Below are 24,638 nucleotides of genomic sequence, written 5' to 3' on the forward strand. Positions count from 1 at the left end.
GACACAGAGAGACAGAGGTTTAGGGGTTATTATGAGCGTTTTTATGATTTATTAAAGTTGGAAATCACCCCAACCACTCACCCTGTTCATGATCATGCCGCTGATCTCCAGCACGGACATATCTGCCTTCTTACACTCGTTTCCCTCCCAAACAATGGCACTCACACGCTCCAGCCCTGGGTTTGAGCTATGCAGCCATGGTGCATGACCCTGCGTAAGCAAAGGAGAAACTCAAGTCCACTGATATTTTACTGCAGCTCACACTACATAGTGCATAGACTATGTAGAACATCTTCAGTAAAGTAGTGGGAACCATTAAGAACACAATGAACAGTTAAACATAGGTGTTCAATTCCGGTCCTCTGGTGTACGAGTGCATAAGTGTGCATTGCTGATGGGTGGCAGTATCATGTTGTTCTTGGAGGGCAAGATCCCACCACAGTTGCTTTTGAGCAGTGAAATCACCAAACAGAGCTGAACTTCAGCCCTCCAAGGACCAGCGCTGGACACCCATGCCCCAAGGTTGCATATTAGCAGCACAATATAGCCATAACAGCTTTGGGACTGCACCTGGTGGAAAGGGTCGTCCCGGTACTCTTTTTTGGAGGTGGGGCACACAGCAGACCCCTCCCCCTCGGTCTCACTGGTGCAGGAAGAGCGGCACTCAGCACAGTGCAAGAAATCCTCCCACAGCACGTCCTCGGTCTCCGACTCGTGCCGAGTGCTCTCAGAGTCCTGAGTGCGCAGACTGGAGCAGCGCGAGCTGCAGCTGGTTCCTGACTTGGGCGTCTCCTGCAGGGCACCAAAAGAGAGGAGATATGATCTTCTCTTTTCATTGGAATGTTTGAAGTCTATTCATTCAGAGAAAATGTAGATGTGTGTGTGTGTGTGTGTGTGTGTGTGTGTGTGTGTGTGTGTGTGTGTGTGTACGTACCTCAGCTGTATAGTGTTTTTTGTAGTGGTGGGGTTTCCTGTTGCGCAGTGTGCAATCGCTGTTCATGCGCTCCACACCCCTGCGGAGGGTGCTGTAGTTCTCTGGGTCTTCTTCGCTTGACGCTTCATCTGACATGTTCTCCACACTGTGCAAACCTGGCACGTCCTGTATGCACTGAACAAAACACACAACGTTAATGATGTGCACCTGGGGGCTGGGTGTTCTGCAATGTACATACACACAACACAGACTTTTTTTCCTTGCATGGACAATACAGCAACACTGCAACTACAACATACAGGTTTGTGTAAGAAGCAGCTTCTTTAAATGCCATTTCATATAGGATGCATCATCTTCATCCTCATTAAACCATTCACACATCTCCTGTATATCTGTCCTGTTTCTGACAAATCTACAGCTGCTTTTCATGGCACTCCCTAGTGTGTACATGTACATGGTGGGCAGTCAATTAGTCTATGCAGCCCTAGTGTGGAGGTGCCCAAAGATTATGGATATTCCTGGTTTAGCATTAAACGTGTGTGTGCGATGCCAACCATGTGTCTCCCCTCATTCAAATTTATGCTTGTGGTACCTTGCTATTGAGGAGGCTTAAGTGTCCGTTAGAGACTGCATATCGGTACCAATGGGTGTATCTGTATCAAGCTGATACTGGGAGAACATGCTGGATTAAATATCCAAGGGAAAATAAAGATTGAATCTGATCCACTCCTTAATGCTTGTAAGGTGTGCGTGTGTATGTGTGTACCTTGGTGAGAGGTGGCAGTATCAGGTTGTTCCTGTGCTGTGTGCTACACCAGCCTGGCTCTTCTGAGCGCAGCAGGTCACAGTGTGGATCGTGCAGCTGAAGCCCCTCCTCACTACTCTTACTGGTGACGCGGCCATCAAGAGACACGTAGCCATTGTCCGTCTCCGTGGACTTATCAATGGACAGCTTGGATTTCTTAGATCTGCATGAAATAATCAGAACGGCAGCAGGTTCGACCACAGGACGAGGCGGCAGGGGGTCAACAAAAGCACAATATGGGGCTTCATTCTCAGTCAGCGAGACTAGGAACCCCTTTAAAGAAAAGCAGCCAATCACACTCAGAAGGAAAGCACTAGAGGGAGCTTGTGTCATTCTAGCACTCTATGCTCAGTATACAGGAAGCATTTGTATTAACAAAGTCAAGGTGCTAACATAGCGCTTCTGTGTACTTCTGCAGTCGCCCACAGATTCATGCTTACGCTAACCTCTGGAGCTGTAGAAGCTGCGTCATTCCCAGTCAAATCATCTGAGGAAACCTCAGCTCCTCCAACTTGGATTTCAACTTCATAGATCTTCAGATGTTTAATGTTTATGATATGTGAAAAAGCTCAATTACTTTAAATGTTGCCAGTCAATCCGCCAAGACCTGTTTGGTGTCTGGAGTTTGCAGAATTAGCCAGGCACTACAAGGTGGAGCTACAAGGTCTATAAAGCTATAAAGTAGTGGAAGCTTATGACCACTACTACTAGCATTATGCAAAAAGATCTTAATTAGATCATAGAACCATATTGGCTGCAGAGATTTATTTGGAGAATGCAAAAAATGGGACTCAGGGACTTGGATTCAGCTAAACATTGCACACTGCAAGAGTAGAATAGGTAAACCGTGAAATATCAGTTTACAATATCAGCAAAATCTGATCATCTGTCTGATGCTGATCATTTTTAAGCAATTATCTGCCAATACTGATAGGATTCCAATATTACATTCATTCATGGTCTTTAGCGGACACCCTTATCCAGAGCGACTTACATGGTTACTTGTATTACAGAGGTGGGCCAATGTAGTGAGTCTCGCCCAATGACTCTTATTGGTGAAGCTCAGCACAGTCACCCAGATTGGGAACCCAACCCCTCAATCTCCCACATGGTGTAATACATCACTAGCATTACATAGCAGTTATCCATTGCACCACACCAACCACAAAATCACCATGCATCCCTAAAAACCCTCACTAATGCCCCTGAGAGTAATTAATACTCTAATAATGTTAAAATTTTATTAATAATTGATCCAAATCAAAGTCTGAGGAACCTTCTGCAAGATAAAACACCCAAGTCTGGCTGCTACAAACGACTGAAGAGGTCAAACATCACTTGTACCTCCAAGATCAGTGAGGCGAGATGTTAATTCCCAAGAATTTGACAAGGAATGACGCAAGGATAACATAGGTCATTTGGGAAGAAGTAGCTGCAAAATCTCCCTTTTCCCCCTGGTTAAAATATATAAAGGGAAAGCTTGAGCCTCTTCCGCTCAAGCTCTTACAACATACAATACACCAAGCTGAACAAATGGCAAATAATAAAAGCTAAATAATAACTCCTACAGTGGTCAGCCAATAGTTATGGTGGTCACTGATGGGGAAAGAGATGTTGCAGCTGTACAGACATAACATGTAATCTTAGAGGGAAAAATACACACCCCGATTTAAAGACATTATGCCAGAAATCTCTGAAGAAAGCGCCAAGGCTGTGAGTGGCAGCGGAGCCGGAGGAGTGTGGCGCCCCCTCCTGTGTGTTATCGGTAGTGCTAGAGCCATCGCCTTCCCTATGCACCTCCAAGTGAGCTGCCTTCCTTAACTTCCTTTAGCAAGAAAGATTAAAAGTGTAGAGCGCTTAGAAAGAGAAGTCCAAACAGAATCACTTCAGAAAATAAAATGAAGAACCTTTTCCCTAGATTTCCCTGAAGGAGAGCTTGAAGATAAATATGGGGGGAAAGGGGCTGATTACACAGCAGCATGGAGGATGGATTAAAAGGTATGGTGTAAGAGGTAGTGATTTGCTTTCACACTCATGAACTAAATGGTACACATCATAGGAAACAGCCAATATAGTGAAGACCTGTGAGTGCTTTACTAATCTGAGGGTAACATAGGACAATCTGACTGTAACAAGGTGCCAGTCAGGAGCAGACAAAGCCTGCCAGTGCTAGACTGGACTGCACTCTGCTAAATGCATCCCTCTGAGAGTTGCTGTGCAAAGCTTTTTAAGCTTGTTATTCAAACAAATGCTGATATTAAACCTGACTGAAACCGTCTGAGGCTCCAGAAGGTTTCCAGATGGGATAGTGTTTCATATTTCTATGAAACTAGAGATCTACATGCTGTATCCGTGTGCATTATTGAAACCAGGGCATGTACTACACCACGGGATTGCTATACATTGATGCATAAAAAGTTAGTCCATCTCTTTTATGAAATATATTAATTGTCATTTGCTGAATGATTTCAGGTCTTTGTCTAATATAGAATCTTTTTGTGTACTGTTTATTTTTTTAGTTTCAGTGTCACTCCATTCAGCTTTAATGGCCTCCAGTACATGGTCAGCAGTGGAAACATTTGTCCAGTTAATTGTGGCTAATGAGAGACCAGATGTTCTCAATGGAATTTAAATTTGGATTTTGCCCATTGCCAAAAGAGCAGATTAACGGACCTTCTCTCCAGCAATCTCTGACATGCAGGATCATTATTTTGCTTTTAAAAAATTCTAATCGGGCATCTGCTGTACATTTTCTCAACAGTGGGAAGAAAGCTTTTTTCATTTTTCATGCAACTGTTCTTCCTGTGGCCAATTTTAGAAACCGTTGTTGTTCTGTATACCAAAAACCATTCATTTCAAACTTCAGGGATCTTTACTTGAAGCTGCTTATTTGTCCTGGATGTTTTCCAATCGGCTGTTCTGCATCAGTTTATTCTTTACTTGTTTGTTTACGGTTATATATTTTTTGTCAGAAATATGGCATTTGGCCCTTATTATAAACCCTTATTAATTAATACTGTAGGTGTTTTTGTGTAAATGTAAATGTGGTATCTTCTTAATGTATACACTACTGTTTGAGGCTCCTTTTGGTACAGTTTTAAGAGAAGCAGGGGTTTTCAAGACAGTGCTTCAGTACAGACTAACAATACTCAATACAATAGATGTATTGTACAATACAATACAATAGATGTATTGGGTCATTAACTAGACCTGGCACTAAGATATTTGGAAGAATGTAGGATATGAACGTTTATGAACGCCGCTCGGCAGCAGTGCCTCCTCCACTCCTGATCCGTCTCTGACAGCATGGGTCAGTTTTCTTATTGGATTTAGAAAACCATGCTTTCTTTCTACTGAAGCTATCCTTCCCCTCTCACCCTCACACAGGCAATGAGTGAGTAACCCTTGTCACATGTCACAAAGGAAGGCAGCTAGTAGCAGGCAGGTCCTCTGGCACCAGGAACAAGGGTTAGCCAACACAACTCATTCAAACACACTAGGAGCTAAAAACACACCCACACAAAGAAAACACAGAGGTGCAAACCCCAGGCCTCGTTCCTGCCCACTCTCCCTTTCCCTCCCCTCACCTTCTCCTCTTGCCGGTGCCGTTAGGTGCTGGTTTGGGCGTGCGGGTGGAGACGATCTGGCAGTGCACCGTTCCCAGCAGCAGCATCAGCCAGATGGCACCGAACACTTCGGTGGCTGGGATGTCATGAGGCTTAGGGATGCTGAAAAACAACACCGCCGCAGCCACTGGAAAACACGACAGAGACGGAAAGAGTGAGACAGTGAGGTCACCTCCTCTCTCTCTCGCTCGCTTGTCCTTTCATGGCTGTCACTACTGAGCACACAAGCTGCATTTACAGCAGTTCTGACCAAACAGACAACAATTATTTCCAAAACTCCAATGCTAGCATTTGTCTTTAGAGAACAATTTTTTAGAACATGAATATAAGTAGAAAACTGTAGAACAGTGTGGATGGATGAGAACATTTTAGAACAGCTTGACATGTCGAGAAAACAGTGTGAATGAGAGAACGTTCTAGAACAGTTGGGGATTTAGGAGAGCAGTCAAACAGTCTGGATACGGCAGAACTATATTAGAACAGTCTGGGTGGGGGGAGAACACTGTAGAACAGTGTAAATGAGAGAACGATCTAGAACAGTTGGGGATTTAGGAGAATAGTCGAAGAGTCTGGATACGGCAGAACAATATTAGAACAGTCTGGGTGGGGGGAGAACACTGTAGAACAGTGTAAATGAGAGAACAGTTGGGGAATTGGGAGAGCAGTCGAAGAGTCTGGATACGGCAAAACAATATTAGAACAGTCTGGATGGGGGAGAACACTGTAGAACAGTGTAAATGAGAGAACGATCTAGAACAGTTTGGGATTTAGGAGAGCAGTCGAAGAGTCTGGATACGGCAGAACAATATTAGAACAGTCTGGGTGGGGGAGAACACTGTAGAACAGTGTAAATGAGAGAACGTTCTAGAACAGTTGGGGAATCGGGAGAGCAGTCGAAGAGTCTGGATACGGCAGAACAATATTAGAACAGTCTGGGTGGGGGGAGAACACTGTAGAACAGTGTAAATGAGAGAACAGTTGGGGAATTGGGAGAGCAGTCGAAGAGTCTGGATACGGCAGAACAATATTAGAACAGTCTGGGTGGGGGGAGAACATTGTAGAACAGTGTAAATGAGAGAACGTTCTAGAACAGTTGGGGATTTAGGAGAGCAGTCGAACAGTCTGGATACAGCAGAACAATATTAGAACAGTCTGGGTGGGGGGAGAACACTGTAGAACAGTGTAAATGAGAGAACAGTTGGGGAATTGGGAGAGCAGTCGAAGAGTCTGGATACGGCAGAACAATATTAGAACAGTCTGGGTGGGGGGAGAACACTGTAGAACAGTGTAAATGAGAGAACAGTTGGGGAATTGGGAGAGCAGTCGAAGAGTCTGGATACGGCAGAACAATATTAGAACAGTCTGGGTGGGGGGAGAACACTGTAGAACAGTGTAAATGAGAGAACGTTCTAGAACAGTTGGGGATTTAGGAGAGCAGTCGAACAGTCTGGATACAGCAGAACAATATTAGAACAGTCTGGGTGGGGGGAGAACACTGTAGAACAGTGTAAATGGGGTAAACGCTGTAGAACAGTCTGGACGGAGGACCAGGACATTTGAATGTGTCTGTTTAATGGGCCGGCGTGCCTGGAGGGCCTGTTGGCATATTGCAGTCTTCGTGTATGTCAGTACTGCCAAGGTTAATATTGTTACAAAGCTTAACAAATGATACAATGCGCAGCCCTACTTTACACAGGCATTCGGCTCGTCTTCCAGTAAGGGAGGAAACGGAGTGGAAGGGTGGGTCTGGAGTGTAGACTGTTGGTTATGGAACACGTCACAGTACTGCTGAACCACATATACCACAAGTACATATGGAGCATCCAATATAAACATAACCATAAGCTTTAGCTGAACAAAGAGCTACTCTCTCTTCTACACTCTACACATGTTTGTCAGGAATGTAATAAGGGAGTGGAATTCTCCAGTGGAGAGAAGAAGCAAAGAGCCAGCCACATAGCCCAGCAGCAGTTAGAGCGAAACTTCACACTTATGGCAACCTCCACCTTCTTTCCCCTGCATCTCCTGTAAACAACAGGCTTATTTCTGTCAGGACTGAGCAGAGGAAGGGCGTGTTCAGCTCTTGTTCCATTTAGTCAGTCCAGAGCAAAGTAAATATCATTCAGAATATCAAGACCATTGCGGTGTTGTTTGCTCAATGGAGTTATGATGTTTGTTTCCTGACACCATTCCTGGACTAGCGTGTGCCTGCAGGGTACGGTGGAGGGAGTTAGTTTAACAGGAAGATCAGAAAAGACCAGTTGAGTCATCTCTGACACTCCTGGAGGGGAATTTTTGGGTTATTATGTTCTGCCCAAAGGCACCAATCAAAGGCAGAAAGACTGCAGGCTTTATCACACCGTCCTCAAGCAGCAAAATAACACAGAGCCCATCAGACTTGTACGCACTTCTATTCATTTATTAGTTTTTATATGTTGATGTTTTTTTTATATATATATATATAATGCGGCGATAAAGAACTGACCTTGGAGCAGGTAGAGTGACAGCAGCAGCAGGAAGATGGCTTTGGAGGTCACCTGGATCCACCATCTGAAGAAAAAGGGGAAGAGTACCACTCGAACTATGCCCTTCCGTGTTAGAGACGTCCATGGGCTCTCCGGCTTGGCCTTGGCAAATGCTGAGCCTTGAATGTGCAACAGTGGGACAGACACAGACACAAACATCTGAAGCCGCCAATCTGTATGCGCCATTTAAACATACGCAGACATACGCGTTGCACACCACAATCTCTTGTCATTCAGAGCTTCAGTACAGCACACACGGTACAGTATGTGTGTATGAAAATATCAACTTTATCACAGACACTGATTTTAATGAGTTAACACTCCACTGTTTAGTTGAACAGGGCTTTACTGACAGCAGAATTCACTCAGTCTTCAGTACTATAAATAAGTGCACAGCTGGGAAATCTAGAGAGCTTTCAAGAAGTGTAGAAAGGTTGGTTTCAAGTTTTCTTATTTGTCACCAGTTGTCTTCACATAAAAGTGCAGATGCATTTGACAGGTTTCTGGTTATTCTAACTATAGCCGTTTATTGTATGGGTGTGGCGATCAATCAGCCTACAATGGTGGAGGCTCAGCGGTTAGAGCACTGGGCTATTGGGTTCGATACCACTGTTGAGCCCTTGAGCAAGGCCTTTCCGCCCTCTCTGCTCCCCGGGCACCGCAGCAATGGCTGCCCACCACTCACGGTTACTAGTGTGTTTGATCACTACTGCGTATGCGTGTTCACAGTAAGCCTAATTCCATCGACAAATGGCGAATGTGGTCGTCTTGTCTTGCCTTGTCAATTCATGCAACCAGGTTCACAATTTATCTGAACAAAATCTGAATGAAAAAAACAATGAGGACAGAGCTGAGAATGTGATGCCTGATCCAACCATGCTGGAGTCAGGTATGTATTATTGCTGTCTGTCTGCAACGGGTGGTGTACAAACAAAACAACTGTATTAGATATCATAATTAATACAACGCCTATTCTAAGGAACACGGTCATCTGTTTGTATTGCGTGTCCTAATATTTGCATTGTTACACCATTAGTGGATCGTGCTGAGGTTCACCAGGTCAACCTGCATAGCAGCAATACAGCTGAACTGTTGCTGCTGACTGCCAATTTCTGTCAAAGATGTTTAGAAGAGCATAAAACCTCAGAAATTGGAAATGTAGTGACCTGAGAAAAGGAAAACTGCAGGAAATCAAAGGTTTGATCTTCACTGATGCCACAGACATCCGTGGCCTCACTCTCTGTGGGTAGTTTGGAAGCTCCTCTCCATCTCCCCCAAAACCTACGCACACTACTCACACTAGTGCTGTTGTTTGTAACAGAACTAGCTTGGACCAGCCCACTGTCACTACTTTAAAGTTCCAAATATATCAAGAGAGCACTTTAAACCTGGTGTTATCGGCAACACTTTTGCTGAGAATTTTAAGATGACCAGTTATACTGGCTAATCTATATATCTATATATAAAATCGCAGTACACTACACTGCGGAGCTCAGACTGGGTTGTGTTCCAGCCTGACCTTCAGTGTTATGTCACAGGCAAACTGTCTGAGCTTGAGAGAAAAAGAAAGGGAGAGAAAGGGAGAGAGAGAGAGAGGGGTGCACATGCAACAGCCATGAGGGGAAGGTGAGGAGCATACTGTGCTGAATATTAATAATAATAAAGAGTGTAAAGAGAGGTAGATATTTTTAGAAAAACAGTGTGAGGGTCACGATTGCCTCAGTCCACAGCAGTCTAACAGGGTTCAGAGAGGGCCTGCAGGCATGGGCTGAGAAATATCATGTTCCATATTGTCAGTCTATTGCTATTACATACAGCAAATGAAAAAACACACATTTGGTGAACCCTAGACTAGTCAAGGACGTCTGTGATTGGACACAGTGCTCACAGCACACAAAGAGTCCTGCGGTTGGCTAAAAGCCCTGCTCCATTGCTTTGGCACTCTTAAAACGTAAGTCATGTACGGCACACACCTGCTTCTAGTCACATCCGATCTCTGTTGGTCTCTCCTTACCTCTCACTAGATCCACGTCAATCAGGTCTGGCTTCACATGGCCGGTCTTCTTTGGTTTGTTCCTCAGGCCCTGCAGGAGGGAAGCATGACGTTAGACAAGAAAACAGAGCCACGCTAGGGGTGGGCAGTGCTGCCAAAATATGCTAACACGATACTTCATAATTCCTGATGATTCTGTGTTTACATGTTGCCACAGGAAAACAGCGTTCTCGCAGCAGTACGGTGGGATATGTTGCTCAGCTTTGCTGAGGTCAGCAGCAAAAGCTTTTGATGGAGCGTTCCACTGACCGTGTCAGTGCATGTTTTCTATTGCTACATTAAATAACATGGAATGTCCAGTTTGTCATCTTAGACCCTGTTTACACCTGGTCATTTCATGTGACTAGTAAGATTTTTAGCACATGCATTTACACTCAGACTAAATCTCATTGCTGTGTGGGATGAGATACGAATACTGCCTTATTACTGGTGTTTCGGTTGTACTGGGAGGGCTTGTGGTTGTCGAATATTTGGAGACGGACGCGATCACACTGCTATAACGTGTGGCTCAAACGTGTCTCAGACCACCTCCTGAAGTGGTCTGAGTGATCGGATTTGGATCTTGAACCATCTGGTTTAAGTCTTGGGTGTGTTTGTACTTGTAATTTTATGTGGCTCGGCCTTATCCGTATATAATCCTGATACTCCTGATGTATGAAGTGAGCAGGTGCGACGTAATAAGGGTAACGTAATAGAAAAGCACAGATATGGGATTTCTGACCTGATGCAGATGTCTGATATTTATCATAAAATATATATTTTAAATATATAAATATAATAAATGTTTAAAAATAGAAATGGGGATTAAATCCACCTGAAATAGCATTAGAATTTGTAGGGGGTTATCAGTGCAATACAATTAATAAAATTTGGATATTTTAGTGCAGTCGTACAGCCTCACCCCAACATTATGCTCTAAAACATGTCATCAAATATCAGCAACATGGTGAAATATTTTTTAACCAATTCTAAACTGATTTTGATATTATCGTGCATCCCTATTAATTACGCACTCTTTGTTGGTCTGGGTCATTTAAGGACTGACATTTTTGTACAATACCATGATCATACTGCCCAGCCACTAATCAACATGCTAAAATAAGCTGCCTGCGGTCAGTCAAACAGCTTTGCGATGCCGACTATAATCCACACTATGTTAGGCAATGTCAGACTGGGCTGTGAAAGTAAATCCATGCTTGTGAAACCTGCATACACATGCACACACAAACACACAGCATCAGAACCTGTTCAATGTTATGAAGTGTAACCACCAACTGAACATTAAGCAGCTTGTCATTGGTGCACACTGTGAAAATCAGCTCGGTCAGGCTACATATAAAAGTCAGGGAATTAGATTTTGTTGTAAGGGGATTCTCTAAATTCACATGTACCTTCTATAAGCAAAAATACCACACACACACACACACACACACATACAATCACAACACAAAGGCAGTCTGTGTACATACTGAATCTCAGCCACGGTTAAAAAAAGGAACATTTACAAGGTTTTGGAAGAGGTATTTTAAAATGTTCACCCAGGCTCTAGTCTCAGATCAGCATTACAGTGCTGAGATCACAAGCTAACAGTTACAATGAACTTAACACTGTGATGCTTTGGGTTTGTGATTTATTTGTTTGGCAGTGTTCAAAAGAAAGGATGACCGTTTGACCATAGTCCAGCATCAGCATATAAGGACGCTGTCCAGCTGGAGCCAAGGCACGCATTAATTCAGTATGAGACAGAGCTATTCCGCTATAAGCCCCTCTCACTGTGAGCTAATCACTCAGCACAGAAACAACACATATCACTGATCCCACCTGAATGATCAAGTGTTGATGGACACTGAACACACACACGGAGTGATAAGAGCAGGGTTTGTAACCTGCGAGACCTCTCGGCCTTTCTCACACATACACACACCCACACACCCACAGGTGCTCAGTACACATGGCCTATATGCGCACAAACACACACTTTGGGGAACCACAAAACCCCATATTAAGGTTACACTGCCACACACGGTGACATGAGTTAGACTATTTTCAGGAACAATGGTGAACGCTTGTAGCAACACGGCTATCGAGTATCTCAGAGGACATGATAACCTTTTTCTATTCTGAGAACAATGTGATGTATCCTAGATATTAAAAAAAATATATCAACATTTTGTGCTTGGCCCTTTTGCAGCTATCAAAGTTTTTGTTAGATGTTCATTTAGTAAAACTGTCTGTTAACAGTAATAAGCCTGTTGCTAAGGCTGATACCAGAATATCAGAAGAACCTTCACCATCCTGCTCTGAACAACCAAAACTTTGATAAGACAACAGCTTTCAATCCTTTCCTCATCAACGCAACAGAGCAAACATACACCATCTGGACAAAAGTATTGGAACACCTGCTCATTGCTTCTTCTGAAAGTGCAGTGAGGATCTGATCGCTTTCAGTTATCACCACCTCATCCCCAACTTATTCAATTCTCCTGGGATGGAGCACCATCAATCATTCCAAAGAACACAGTTCCACTGCTCTACAGCTCAGTACTGGGGGGCTTTAGAACCCTACGCCTAGTATTAAGCATGGTTCATGTTTATCTGCTCCAGAGAGTCCTATTCTGTTGGCAGTATATCACGACAGGAACTAGACAGGCTGTGAGTGCCTTTGCAGTCACTTCTGTGACAGCAATGAGAGCAACTTAAAGTAGATGACATTTGGACATCTAATGTAGGTATCCCTATTGCGTAAATAACACAGGCGCTCTGGCACTATAGCCAGAGTTAATGAGCTTCACCACAAATATTTACTTATTCGCCACCTCTGAGTGGTAAAGTCAATGCCTGATGTGTATTGATGTGGCGCAATGCTGTGAAACTGGCAACCCTCGGGTTATCAATGAATTGACTCGCTCTGGCTGGGTTCCCTACAGAGGTAGGATGGAGTACTTGCTCTGAACGACACTCGGACGGTCCGTTCTACTTGTATTCACACAGCTCCCTGCTGGTGGCCCTTCTATCAGCGAGAAGATGCACACAGGCCTGATTAAATGTCTGATGGCATTGAGCGGACGCAAACCTCTCCAACTCGGACGACTATCAACCATCAATCAGACAGCTCAATGGCTTCCATTCTCTCCACTCTTAAACAGGATCCGTTACCAACAAAGAACCAACCCTGCGTGCATACACACACACACACAGGTTCACTGCTGTTCTTTATCTTGAAGTTCGGACCAGATAGACAGGTTGATAGACAAGTAGATACAAGTACAAGAACAGAATTCAAGAGCAAATGCAATATGTGCAATAAATATGAATACAAGAAATAGCAACACGTATCTATGATAAATATGGTAAGCATATTGATCCCTATATTTGTAGAGTATCAGTCAAAAGTTTGGACACATCTGGTTGTATGTATGCTGATCATAATCATTTGATCCCGACGATAGGGTGACCATATTTTTTAATATGGTCAGGGGGGGATTAATTAATCAATAAACACACCTATTAAAAAGATGAATACTCAAGTGTAAATCTAAGCTGTCTCGGGACAAAACTGATCGACATATAATTTTGACCTGAACTTTATAATAATAAAAAAATAAATAAATAAATAAATAAATAATGACTTCATGGGTTCAGCTTATGTGAGTCCTACCAGACAGGCCGTACCATTCATCGTGAGTAGATCTATCTGTGCTGTTTTCTCATGTGGGGACTATTGTTTTCAGATTAATACACAGAACTCTCTCTGCATCTAATGTTAGAAAGTACAGCTTCATGGTCACATTAAAGGGTCTTACTGTGCTCCTATCCCCCTAGAGTAAAACACACACACACACACACAACTTTATAATGAACAAATCATTTGGGGCTACAGTAGGTTGTCTAATTGCACACAGGCAAATGGTGCACCATTGCTACACTAAGTACAACAAACGTAGCCCTTCGAGGCCACTTAAAGGCATCCTGTGGCATTATCATCCCCAAAGTAAATGAACTTCTAACCTCAGCCAAAAAGGCCTACAATAGATGCGAAGTTACAGTAAGGCCAGTCCAATAGTGAATGCCCTTATAATAAGGGAGTAATATCTTCAGTAGTGAATACACAAACGATTCCTTTCTAAACACTGACCATCTCAGTGTGTTTCACACACATGCGGATCGGCAGTCTGCCAGCATCATCCCTCTCTCTGTGTGCGTTCAAGGTCAGGTCCTTCATAAAGCATGTGGCGAAGTGCTACTGCTGCTGCTGCTGTTGTTGTTGTTGTGGTCGGAGCTGTTAATTCTTTCATTTATTAATATTTAGCATGTGGCACACAACTTGAGAGGAATAATCACACAGGAATCTACTAGGAAACAGGGAGTTGTTGTCGTCTACCATTACGTAAGAGGTTAAGGAGAAGACAAAGAGCATTTTAATGGGAATCATGAAATGCCTCTTTAATATCTGAGTCACCTGTTATTCCAGGAAACCAGCCAAGAACTGATGCAAAAAAAGAGGGGATCCCCCCCTCCTGATTTCTCTCTGATATCTGGGTCTTCTCCACTCGCTCAGTCACACACGCAAACACACAGACACAGATCTATCACATGCTCAACCCAAAGCACACCAAAACCACCCAGGTGCGGTACAAATGCAGCACTAGTTCAAATGACCAAGGAGGGGCGCCACCACACACAGTTGAGTCTACAGGCTTTAGTCTTTTGGGGGGAGAGGTGTGTTAGGCTAGCTCAGGCCGTTGCGGTACTCACCAGCCTAATGAACTGCTCAGAGGAGTCAGAGCGGTGGAGAAGAGGGAAAACAGTTTAACTGAAAACAGAAAGGGTGCTGATGGCACACAGTCAGTGCACATCTTAACTCTGACACACACACACACACACACACAAATATACACACCCACTCTCAGGCCCTGGATAACGAAAAAGGCCGGCAGACTGATAAAGAAGGGGAATTGACTGGGAGGGGGAGGAAGGATGGATGGACGAAAGGTTTTTACCTTAATTTCTCGTTGTTCCACAGACTTCTCCCAAATCTGCTGGTCGTACGCACCAATCTGAGAGAGTGAGAAAAAACAAAGGTTAATTATGAGAACCAACTGTAATTCCAAATGCAGAACCAACACACAACTTCATCACGTAGAAAAAAAGGAAAAAAATGCATTTAAAGCAGCATTATGCAGTATTTTTACCTCAGCATAACAGTTTGTAAATCACGTTGATGCTCCACTGACCTGTAATAGGGAGAATAGCATCTCTACCATTGCCGGGCTCAGTGCACGGGCACTGCTAACTCACAAGAACTGCGTAACACTGCGTAACCAGAGTCAAATTAGTGTAGAATCCTATAAAATTACTCCACCATCTCTGTCCACATGCTTCCTTTTCTTTCATTATGCTTCAGTTTGTATTTATAAAGTGAATGTTACTTCCTAACTGTTCGGAGAGCCCAGAAGTAAAAACTACCACCTCTCACATAATGCTGCTTTAACTGGTTCATTTTCCAATGCAAGGTACATGCAGATGAGCTAGCGTAACAACAGACACGAGAGGCCGGGGAATAACAATAATGTTATGGTGAAGGGCGAGTTGGTTTATTGGTAGCGTGAACTCACACACACACACACCTTTGTTACCTTGCAGAACAAAGCAAAGCAAGGTCTGTCAATCAGCCCCTGCCCAGCTGATTAAAACCACCACCAGAACAACAAAAGCCTGTCAGGGTTCAACAGTCTCAGAGATCCGCCATGCTGGACATGTGGGCATGTGTGTATGTGTAAGAACAAAGGTAAGAGAGTGTGTGTGTGTCTGCTTTCATTGTCACATGGCTGAGCAGGGCTGCCACTTATCTATTCTCAGTGTGTTTATGTGAAATGTGCAACGTGCTGCAAAGGCTTGCACACAGCCTGTTCCTCTCAGCTTCTCTCACTCGCACCTCAAAATACTTACACACTTCCTGTTTAACATGTACATGTGTGTGTGCGTGTGTGTGTGAGGGTGTGTGTTTGTTTGTGTTACACTGGAGGGTACAAGGCTAACGTAGGAAAGAAAAACAAGTCTACACCACCAACATCTTCTCTACGGTGCTGATCATTCCCCATCTGTAGTAAGGATCTGGTCGTTGGCCAAACCACTGCTGAACAAACTCAGCTTCGTATGCATGCTGTTGATTTTCACCCAGAGTTCAACCTGCTTTGACATCAGCTTTAGGACTTCAGAGGTCTACATTGTTCTGCAGATACTGGACAGATGCGAACACCTGGTATTGGATCAGTGCAGCCTCTAGTTAATGAGCAGTGTGTTAAATCGCACGCGCTTAAAACAAAGCAGCCAAATTACTGACTAATGAAGTACAGACACTCTCTTTTCCATGTATTTATTCTAAAATCGAACAATCTTGGTTACGTTAGGACATTAGCCCTATTTTCTCCTTCATGGGGGATTTTCGGATAAAATTGCAGACAGAATTATATACTTGTTTTGCTGCACAGATTCACATCTCTCAGTTTTACGGCCTGGAAAAAACACTATGTACCGTATTTTGTCTGCTAGCGAACGTATCAGAGATCCTCCGGTAGAGATTAAGACACTTTCTGAACCGTGAAACCATAACTTCCAGCAATGAAACTGAAAGCAAGCTGTTGTTGGCACTGAAATAAGAATCTGTGTTTTTTTTTTTCCGACCATTTGGACAAAACTGTTGCGAATGGGATCTTGTGACAGAAATACACAGTTTCGGCATACAAACTCACTCGTCCTTTGAGGATTTGAGAGTTTATACACTGAGTAGGGCTTTATTAGGGCTCATGTCGGAGTTCTCTGATCATTTTCGTCCTGTCCAGCAAACATTTTATGACCTCTGGAATGCACTGTATTTAGTCTCTCATCACAAATGCCAGAGACCCTCCCGTAGATGTTAGACACTTTCTGAATCGCTGCCCGCATCACATATAAAACCCCGACGGTGGCCTTCAAAGCCAAAAATGGACCAGCTCCTCCATACTTGATGGCAATGGTCAAAAGTCGATTTGTACTAGGAGCACCTCAAGCTTCCAAGCATGGCCCGGCTTGATCCGGGGTTCATTAAGACCCACCTCTTCCAAGAACTCTTAATCAGCACTTTTCAGCGCTTTAGGGAAACAACTGTACTCACGATTGAGGTCACACTTCTATTGGTTGACATTCAGGCAAAGTTTAGTGTACGTTGAGTACTGTGTATCTAGATGTTCACACTGACTTTTGTATTTGGCAGCATCTAGAGCTTGAGGGATCATATGGATTTTAGCCAATACAAACTAGCTGAGAATATTTTCTTAGTAAACAGTGAAGCACCCTGTGGCTTCCTGTTGCTGCTTCCCGCATCAGATTCAAAACTTTGACGCTGGCCTACAAAGCCAAGAATGGTCCAGCCCCTCCGTACTCTATGGCAAAGGTCAAAAGAAAGCCGATCAGTACCAAGAGACCTCCCAGCTTCGAGCATGGCTCGGCTTGACCCGCCATCCTTTAAGACAAGCAGAAGTAACAAGCATCCAAAAGCTGTCTTCAAACGCTGACTGAAGACCCACCTCTTCCAAGAGTACTTCCAAGAGTGTGATCTCCATACTGACGTTTGTATTTAGTAGTATCTAAGCTTAGAGGTATCTTTTGGATCATAGCCAACACAAACTAGCTAAGGATCTTTCTGAGTAAACAGTGAAGCACTTTTGTGAGTTCTGGAGAGGAGCGTCTGTTAAATGCCTTAATCCGAGAGCCAACCTCATGCCACGGTTGCGAATGTGATGCAAACATCGGGCCTGAAAGCTCACTCATCCTCTGGTGATATTATTTGCCGCCCACACGCGAGAGGTTCACAGCTGAGAAGAAGTGTAAAGTTTTACATACGCCCCCTTGATAAACCAATCCAGTCCAAACAGGGCTACTCGAACACTATTCATTTCTAAAGGTGGATATTTAAGCAGCAAAACCTGTTCAAATACCCACTGAGACCGTGTGAGCCCCAGTAGAATCAGAGGAGTGCACACACTGACCCAAGAGACAGTGAAAACGAGCGATGTGATTAAAGATGCACGACACTGCTGACAGTGAGTGAGACAGATCTGTCATGATGCTCCCCTCGAACTCGCTCTGCTTGTCCGTCATTGACCTCTCTTGGAAAGAGAGACATGCACACACCCAAGCGAATGTAAACTACATTTTTCTCGCACTTTAGAATGAGCTTTCGTACCAAAACCAGTCGCCAGCCGTTTCCCAACCTCCCTGTATCCATTAGAATTAAAATGCATGTTTCTACAGTAGTACTGTGGTTTTAAGATTGATCTATGTAAATGAGCCCTGTTCTGATTGGATCACATAAGAGTATAAAGAGTTTCATTTCAGCGTTGTCTACTACCATCTGAACATTTATCAATGGGCATGAACCTTTCGGTCAGCCGGAATTGAACAAGTTCTGTGGTGGACAGAATGTTTTCAAGCTAGCTAAGCTATTGCTAACAAGCTTCTTTCTTCTGCTTGGCAGCCCAGCTTAACATTAAGCAACTCCAGTCACAAGCATGATTTCATGTTCACTTAGTTGGTGACCATGTGAGCAAGTTTTTTGTATGTGGAGTTTTGTGAGACCACAAATATACTGAATTAAAAAAGGATTGCTTGTGCAGCTCAGTTTCCTTAAATAAATGAATAGATTGCATAGTTTGAGGAGTCAATAAAAAAAAAAAAAAAAAAAAAAAAAAAAAAAATATATATATATATATATATATATATATATATATATATATATATATATATATATATATATATATATATATATATATATATACACACACACACACACACACACACACACACACACACCCCATACATAATGCAAAATTTAGTGGTTGGTTGTGGGTAACGACACAGTCCTCCCACAGGCAGAAGGGGAGTTGGATTCCCTGGCTGAGCAAGCACACCACACCATACCAATAAAAGTTCTCGAGCAAGACTGCCATCATTCATCTACCATGTACCATGATGAACTCTTGTCATACCTAATTGTAGGTTTCCTTTATATTGTATTATTGTTATTATCATTATTATTAATGTGTTTTAATAAGGGCTAGCACCTCAGCTTTACACCTACATCTTTAAAGAGCACCTGCTATGTGACCCTCTTTTCTAAATCTTTTCGTGTACAATAAAAATAAAGTTATAAAAAAAGAAAAAGGGGGGCTCTCAGAGGGCCGGCAGGTTTATTCTGGGAGAGTCGTAAAAAGTTTTGAGTGTCAGATAAATGCGCTGCTGAAATGTTAATCAGAGTGGAGTGGATTAGCTTGGGTTAGGGTTTCTCTCCACCAGCGGACTGCATGTCACGTCCTCGTCTTCTCTGTGCAGGAAGCGACCTGGTGTGAGTGTGTGCAAGCGTGTGCACAGTGCAGTACAAATGGCCAGCAGCAGCTGCAGCGGCAGGCTCATTGGGGCAGTTGGTTATGTGGTGGATGTGTGTGCTGGCGCGTGCGTGCATGTGTATTTGTGTGTGTGTGTGTGTGTGTGTGTGTTTGTGTGTTTGTGTGTTGATCAGCGGTGTTCTGGGGTGTCGTTTGCACACTCATGCACAGGAATGGAAAAGTCTGCATCATTTATGAGCTCTCTCCTAACCTTCATCAAACATGCAGCACCAGCACCACAGCACACACACAGACACACACACAGTCTATTTGAGGGCAGCTTGTCACCTTTTGAAATTTTCCTAGTACATTTCCAGTAATAATGCAAAAACAGACCATTTTATTTGGTAGGTAGGCCACATGATTTTTTTTTTTTTTTGGGGGGGTTCTGGGGCGCTCACACTAGCTGGAGTTTAGGGAGTCTCTAATTACTTTGGCCATGGTACCGGGCCGGTCTAACCACATTTATACTAAGTGGCACTCATTTGATCTGTAGCTGGGATAGCTAAGCTAAAGAAGCTAAGCAAGTAGGCTACAGATTCACAAGATTGGAGTCATTACTAACTGAACGTTTCGCAGTGCAGTCAGAATGGAACCACACTAGATAAGTGAACGTTGGCTCTTTCTCCTAATCCACGGTACAGCTTTAACTTTAGTTGTTGCAACCAGATTCATGATTTAACAAGTGTTAAACAGATCGATTTTAAAATGTGAACGGCATTCAGTTGATCTCTGCTTGTTCCTTTTTTTTTTTTTTTTTTTACATAGTTTTTGATCGTTTCGGTTTCAAAATAATGCAGAATGAGACAACATAAAAACCCAGTATACCAGGATTAATTAGCTAACAGCTAATACAGAACACCACCATAATATCTGGAGATAAAAAGTGCAAATCGTCCGACCCTACCGAAAAAAAAAGGTCAGCCCCTAAAACTTTGTGAAGCAGATGCGGATTTTCATCGCACAGATCTCAGCGGCAAGCGCAGCAGTAACGTCCAAGTGTGGCGTATTGCCAAAGTCTCCCAAACTGGTCTTCCAGGTTTGCAGTTATCAGTGTTTAAACTAGCTAAGAAGAGAAAGCCTCTGAGCTAGTGTGCTGTCTCCAACTAGTCAGCTCACATATGTAGACCCTCCCTTGTCCCCCAGTGTGAAAACAGCTTAAAGCAGTTTTATCATCATCATCCCTGTGGTCAACAGGTTGTATGCTCAATCACACATCTTATACATACCCCTCTTCAGCTAAAATACTGACAGATCATGTTCTACTTCATAATGAACGAGAACACACAGACAGGGGGGTGAGCGAGCACTAGACCAGCCACACTTTGCTTCTACCAGACGTGGCCTCAGTGCCCTCATCTAACTGTGCTGACCCTTCCTCATCTGAACTCTTAGATAATCACTTCCACTAACTGCTCTTTTCCAAACAGAGGACAGCTATGCTTAACGGTGAGGTAACAGCTTTAGCGGGTTATGCAACTGGACAGACACCCACGTCAGTGCTACTGTACGAGCTCAGCCAGGAGAAAAATAGTCAAATCAACCTTTGCTGGTTTAATATTAAGTGGATATTAAGCAGTGATGTGATCACACATTAATCAGTCCCTGGTCCAGCTGAGCAGATGATCACAGGTGTCCACCACAGCACCCTGTCGCAGGATTAGTTAAACGTTAGCAGTAAAGGCCCCAAAACAGGCCAAAGGCACTTGGTATGGAAATTTGCATATTCAAAACCGTTGCACAGCCCTAGCCACCAGCGGCTATGGGCGGTAAACAACTGACCGTGTTAATGTAATAGCAGACCACCGATGATCTTGCCGTCTATATTCTCACAGTAATTAGGGGGAAAGGTCCAGCCATTCGAGTGTGGGTATGTGAATAGCATAAGCTCCAAAGTCAGAGGTTAAAGTTAATAGGATTTGATAGAGAGTAATGTAATGTCCAAACATTTTAGGCACCCATGGAACGTAAACTTAAAATCCCCTGTTCTGGGCAGCAAGTGTTTATTTACCCAGTAAAATACCAATAATATAATAAATACAAATAACATTAATACACAACGCTGTGGTTTTACATCACTGTGTTTATTAAAACATCTCCAAAGCTCTCCGCTAGATGATGCTAAATCAGGGGAGCTGATGATGGAATTGAACACATCCAAGACGCTGGCTGAGGGCCATCCAGGAGAACTCTGGAACCAAGCTTTGTTCTTCAGACTAGCTTGTCTTACGTTTGTTTTATTATGAGCTGGAATTTTTCTACAGAAAAAATGCTTAGATGCCTAAAACGTCTGCACAGTACTGTATAGCCTAATATACAGATACCAGATAACAAAAACATCATGTGCCATCAATGTTTGAGACATTGTGAACATCTACCTTCTGGAATTTATTCATGTGTGCAAACGCACACATCGTTGTATCATCTCTATAGAAAAGCATGCGCTGAAGGAGCTGCGTTTGAGCCTACGCTCACCATGCCTTAGGCCTAGCCTTAGGTAAAAGGGGTATCGGGCTGATGTGTGATGGAGCTCCATCCAGTAGCTTTGGAATGAGCTTGAGTGATTGGAAAGTAATCATCTTCTAACATCAGTCTCTGGCCTCACTAAAGCTCTTGTGGACAAGCGGGTGTCTACAAACATTTGGTCATATTCTGCACAGGCAAAACCACACTAGACGTCTTTAGCTGCTACAGAAAGAATGTGTATGTGAGTAAGAGAGTAAGTAAGTCAAAGACGGAAACAGAGAGAGAGAGAGAGAGAGAGAGAGAGAGCGCGAGAGAGAGAAGGAAAAAAACAAATGATGTTTATTCAGTGTGTGTGTGTGTGTGTGTGTTCGTTCAAGTGAATTGGAAGTGCCCCAAGATAGACTTCCATTATGCTGCTGAATTGGCCTAAACACAGCCAGACTGAGTGCAGAGTGGAGTAGGAATCAGGCCCTCAAAGCCAAGACTGCATTCCTCAGTGCAAGAGAGACCACATCCTATTAGTCCAACAACTGAATTCCACAACTTCACTGCCTTCAGTAAATCATCATTACATGACAAAGATTCTTTTCTCCATCACACACACACACACACACACACACACTCTGTGTGTGTCTCTGTGTCTCTGTGAACGCCCAGCTCATCCACTCCTTCCCTCATAATGTGCTCTCCACCTCAGGAACACCCTACAGTCACACCCATGTTGTCTCAGAAACTTTGTGGCTTTGTGGTCAAGGTGGGGGCTCTGTGGTCACAGCTCACAGGGTTGTGAGTTCAAAACGCAGTCCCTTAACTCTCTGCTCCAGCACTGCAGCAACACTGACATGGTTAGTGTGTGTGCATGTGTGTTGAGCTGGCAAAAGCGCATCAGACACCGCGTCACTGCTGGAGTGGGAATAGTCCACCAACCAGAACCATTATCCAACAGCCAGCAGCATCCTGTGGTCACTGACGAAGGCTTACATCTACACATCTACAAGGTGGACCAACTGGGTAAGAGTATCTAATAGAGTAAACAGTGAGTGAGCACAGTGTTTAAAAACTCCAGCAGCACTGCTGCGTCTGATCCACTCGTACCAGCGCAACACTCACTATGCCGGTGTCACTGCAGTGCTGAGAATGACCCACCACCTAAATACTACCTGCTCTGTGGTGGTCAGTCCTGTGAGAACAGGGTGAAATGAGGGTTATACAGTATGCAAAGAAACAGATGGACTAAACTATGAAGTGCTTAAGTAAGTGGGGGTGGTGGTAATGTAATGTTATGGTATTGCTTCCAAAATGTGTGTACTGTGACAGCCCTACACCCTAATGAGCTTATTATGGGTTATTGGTGGAAAGTGACAGCCAGCTGTCAAAGACGATGCCTTCTTTGCCCTTTGATTGACAGCTTTAAAACAAGGTTTTCACTGATCATCATTTTCACTGACTTTTACCAAACATCCTGTTTTGATCGTAAAAAGTGTTAAAACAAACAAACAAACAAACAAACAAACAAACAAAAACAACACCCCCTGTCGTTTTTTTGTGGTTTTCACAGTCAAGAAGAACCTGCTAATCACACGGTATGAGAAGTTCAGCAGGGCAGCAGCAGAAATTCTGCTTTAACGGAAAGTCCCGTTGTGTGTGTGTGTGTTTTTTTTTTTTATGGTTGGCAACTCGAGGGTGTGCTCATTCTGGCTAAACAAAAGCAAGTGCAATAATTAGAAGGTGGTGGCTGGTTGGTCTAGGTGGGGCTCTGTTTTGGAGCATGTCCTGACATCACTCACATAAACTCTTACACATGTACACACAAATGTGCACACACACACACACACACACACACACACACACACACACACACACACACTCTTCTCAACCTACTACTGTTCAAAAGCACTTAAATAATTCCCCCCTTGCTCTCTCACACCCTCGTCTCCATGTGAAACACCTGCGTGTACCGTGCGTGCATGTGTAAGAGCTCCACGTAGGGGAGATGAAAGCCCTTCCCTGACTTACATGGCATACTCGTTCTGTTTGTGCGGCCTGTTTGACCGTGATTGGGCTGAAGTTCCTCCCAGACCAGCTATCTAAAAATAAGGCTCAGGTGACCATTAGCTAATGGCCTGGCCCCGCAGTTTGTAGCGGCCCGCTCATACAGAGCAGCCTCAAGGTCACCATCCCAAATTAACTCCACGTTTGAGGACAGGCTAGATGACAGAAACAGGAGAGACTGGTCTTGTGATATATGACTGACCAGAGGCAAAGCCAAAGCTCTGTTCTGCAGTTCTGAACACAGCTCCTTCGTACAGGATACAGCAACTTTCCTACAGTCAAGTATTTCAGGTACACAGTACTGTAGAAAAGGCAGAGATCAGCCTTCATTCGCGCAAGTTTACACAGAATTCTGAACAATCAATTATAATGATTATTGTTTATCTCTTGCAATGGTAAAAGCTCTATTTATCTGAGGGGGGCAGTTTTGGTGGTCTACCATATTGTTTTCTCTATATCTCTTAATCCGGTTTAGACAAAAAAGGTGCTGCCAGGAAATTTTGGGAGCCCCATAAAATATAACAACGCCAGCAATTCTGGCAAAATACAGTTTAGGGCCTCTGTCAATCACAGGCCCCCTAGAATTGTCCCAGCTTTCCGCACCATACGGCACCACTGCGTTGAGCCTCACTTTTTTTTCTTTTTAATGCAAGTGTCAGTTTTCCTCCCCAATTTTAGATAGCTAAATCATCACCGGGCAACCAACGTGCTCCGGTACCCAGTTTTGACGCATCAGCTAGCAGACACCTGAGCCA

General features: G+C 43.6%; 1 protein-coding gene across 4 annotated transcripts in view; it reads right to left on the bottom strand.

Annotated features, from left to right (window-relative positions):
- LOC140549165 (protein PHTF2-like) overlaps positions 1–24,638 on the bottom strand; it is a 55,810-nt gene that overhangs the window by 6,200 nt on the left and 24,972 nt on the right. For 3 of the 4 annotated variants that reach the window (XM_072672532.1, XM_072672531.1, XM_072672533.1), the window contains 9 exons: positions 14,944–15,000; positions 9,905–9,974; positions 7,851–8,009; positions 5,327–5,492; positions 3,403–3,564; positions 1,701–1,902; positions 935–1,108; positions 571–792; positions 82–210 (listed from right to left, as the gene is read on the bottom strand). In XM_072672532.1, coding sequence (XP_072528633.1) covers positions 82–210; positions 571–792; positions 935–1,108; positions 1,701–1,902; positions 3,403–3,564; positions 5,327–5,492; positions 7,851–8,009; positions 9,905–9,974; positions 14,944–15,000 — 1,341 coding nt within the window. The remainder of the gene's footprint in view (positions 1–81; positions 211–570; positions 793–934; positions 1,109–1,700; positions 1,903–3,402; positions 3,565–5,326; positions 5,493–7,850; positions 8,010–9,904; positions 9,975–14,943; positions 15,001–24,638) is intronic. The other variant, XM_072672534.1, reaches the window with a different exon arrangement.

The sequence above is a fragment of the Salminus brasiliensis genome, chromosome 2, assembly GCF_030463535.1.
Source record: "Salminus brasiliensis chromosome 2, fSalBra1.hap2, whole genome shotgun sequence".
Classification (NCBI taxonomy): Eukaryota; Metazoa; Chordata; class Actinopteri; order Characiformes; family Bryconidae; genus Salminus; species Salminus brasiliensis.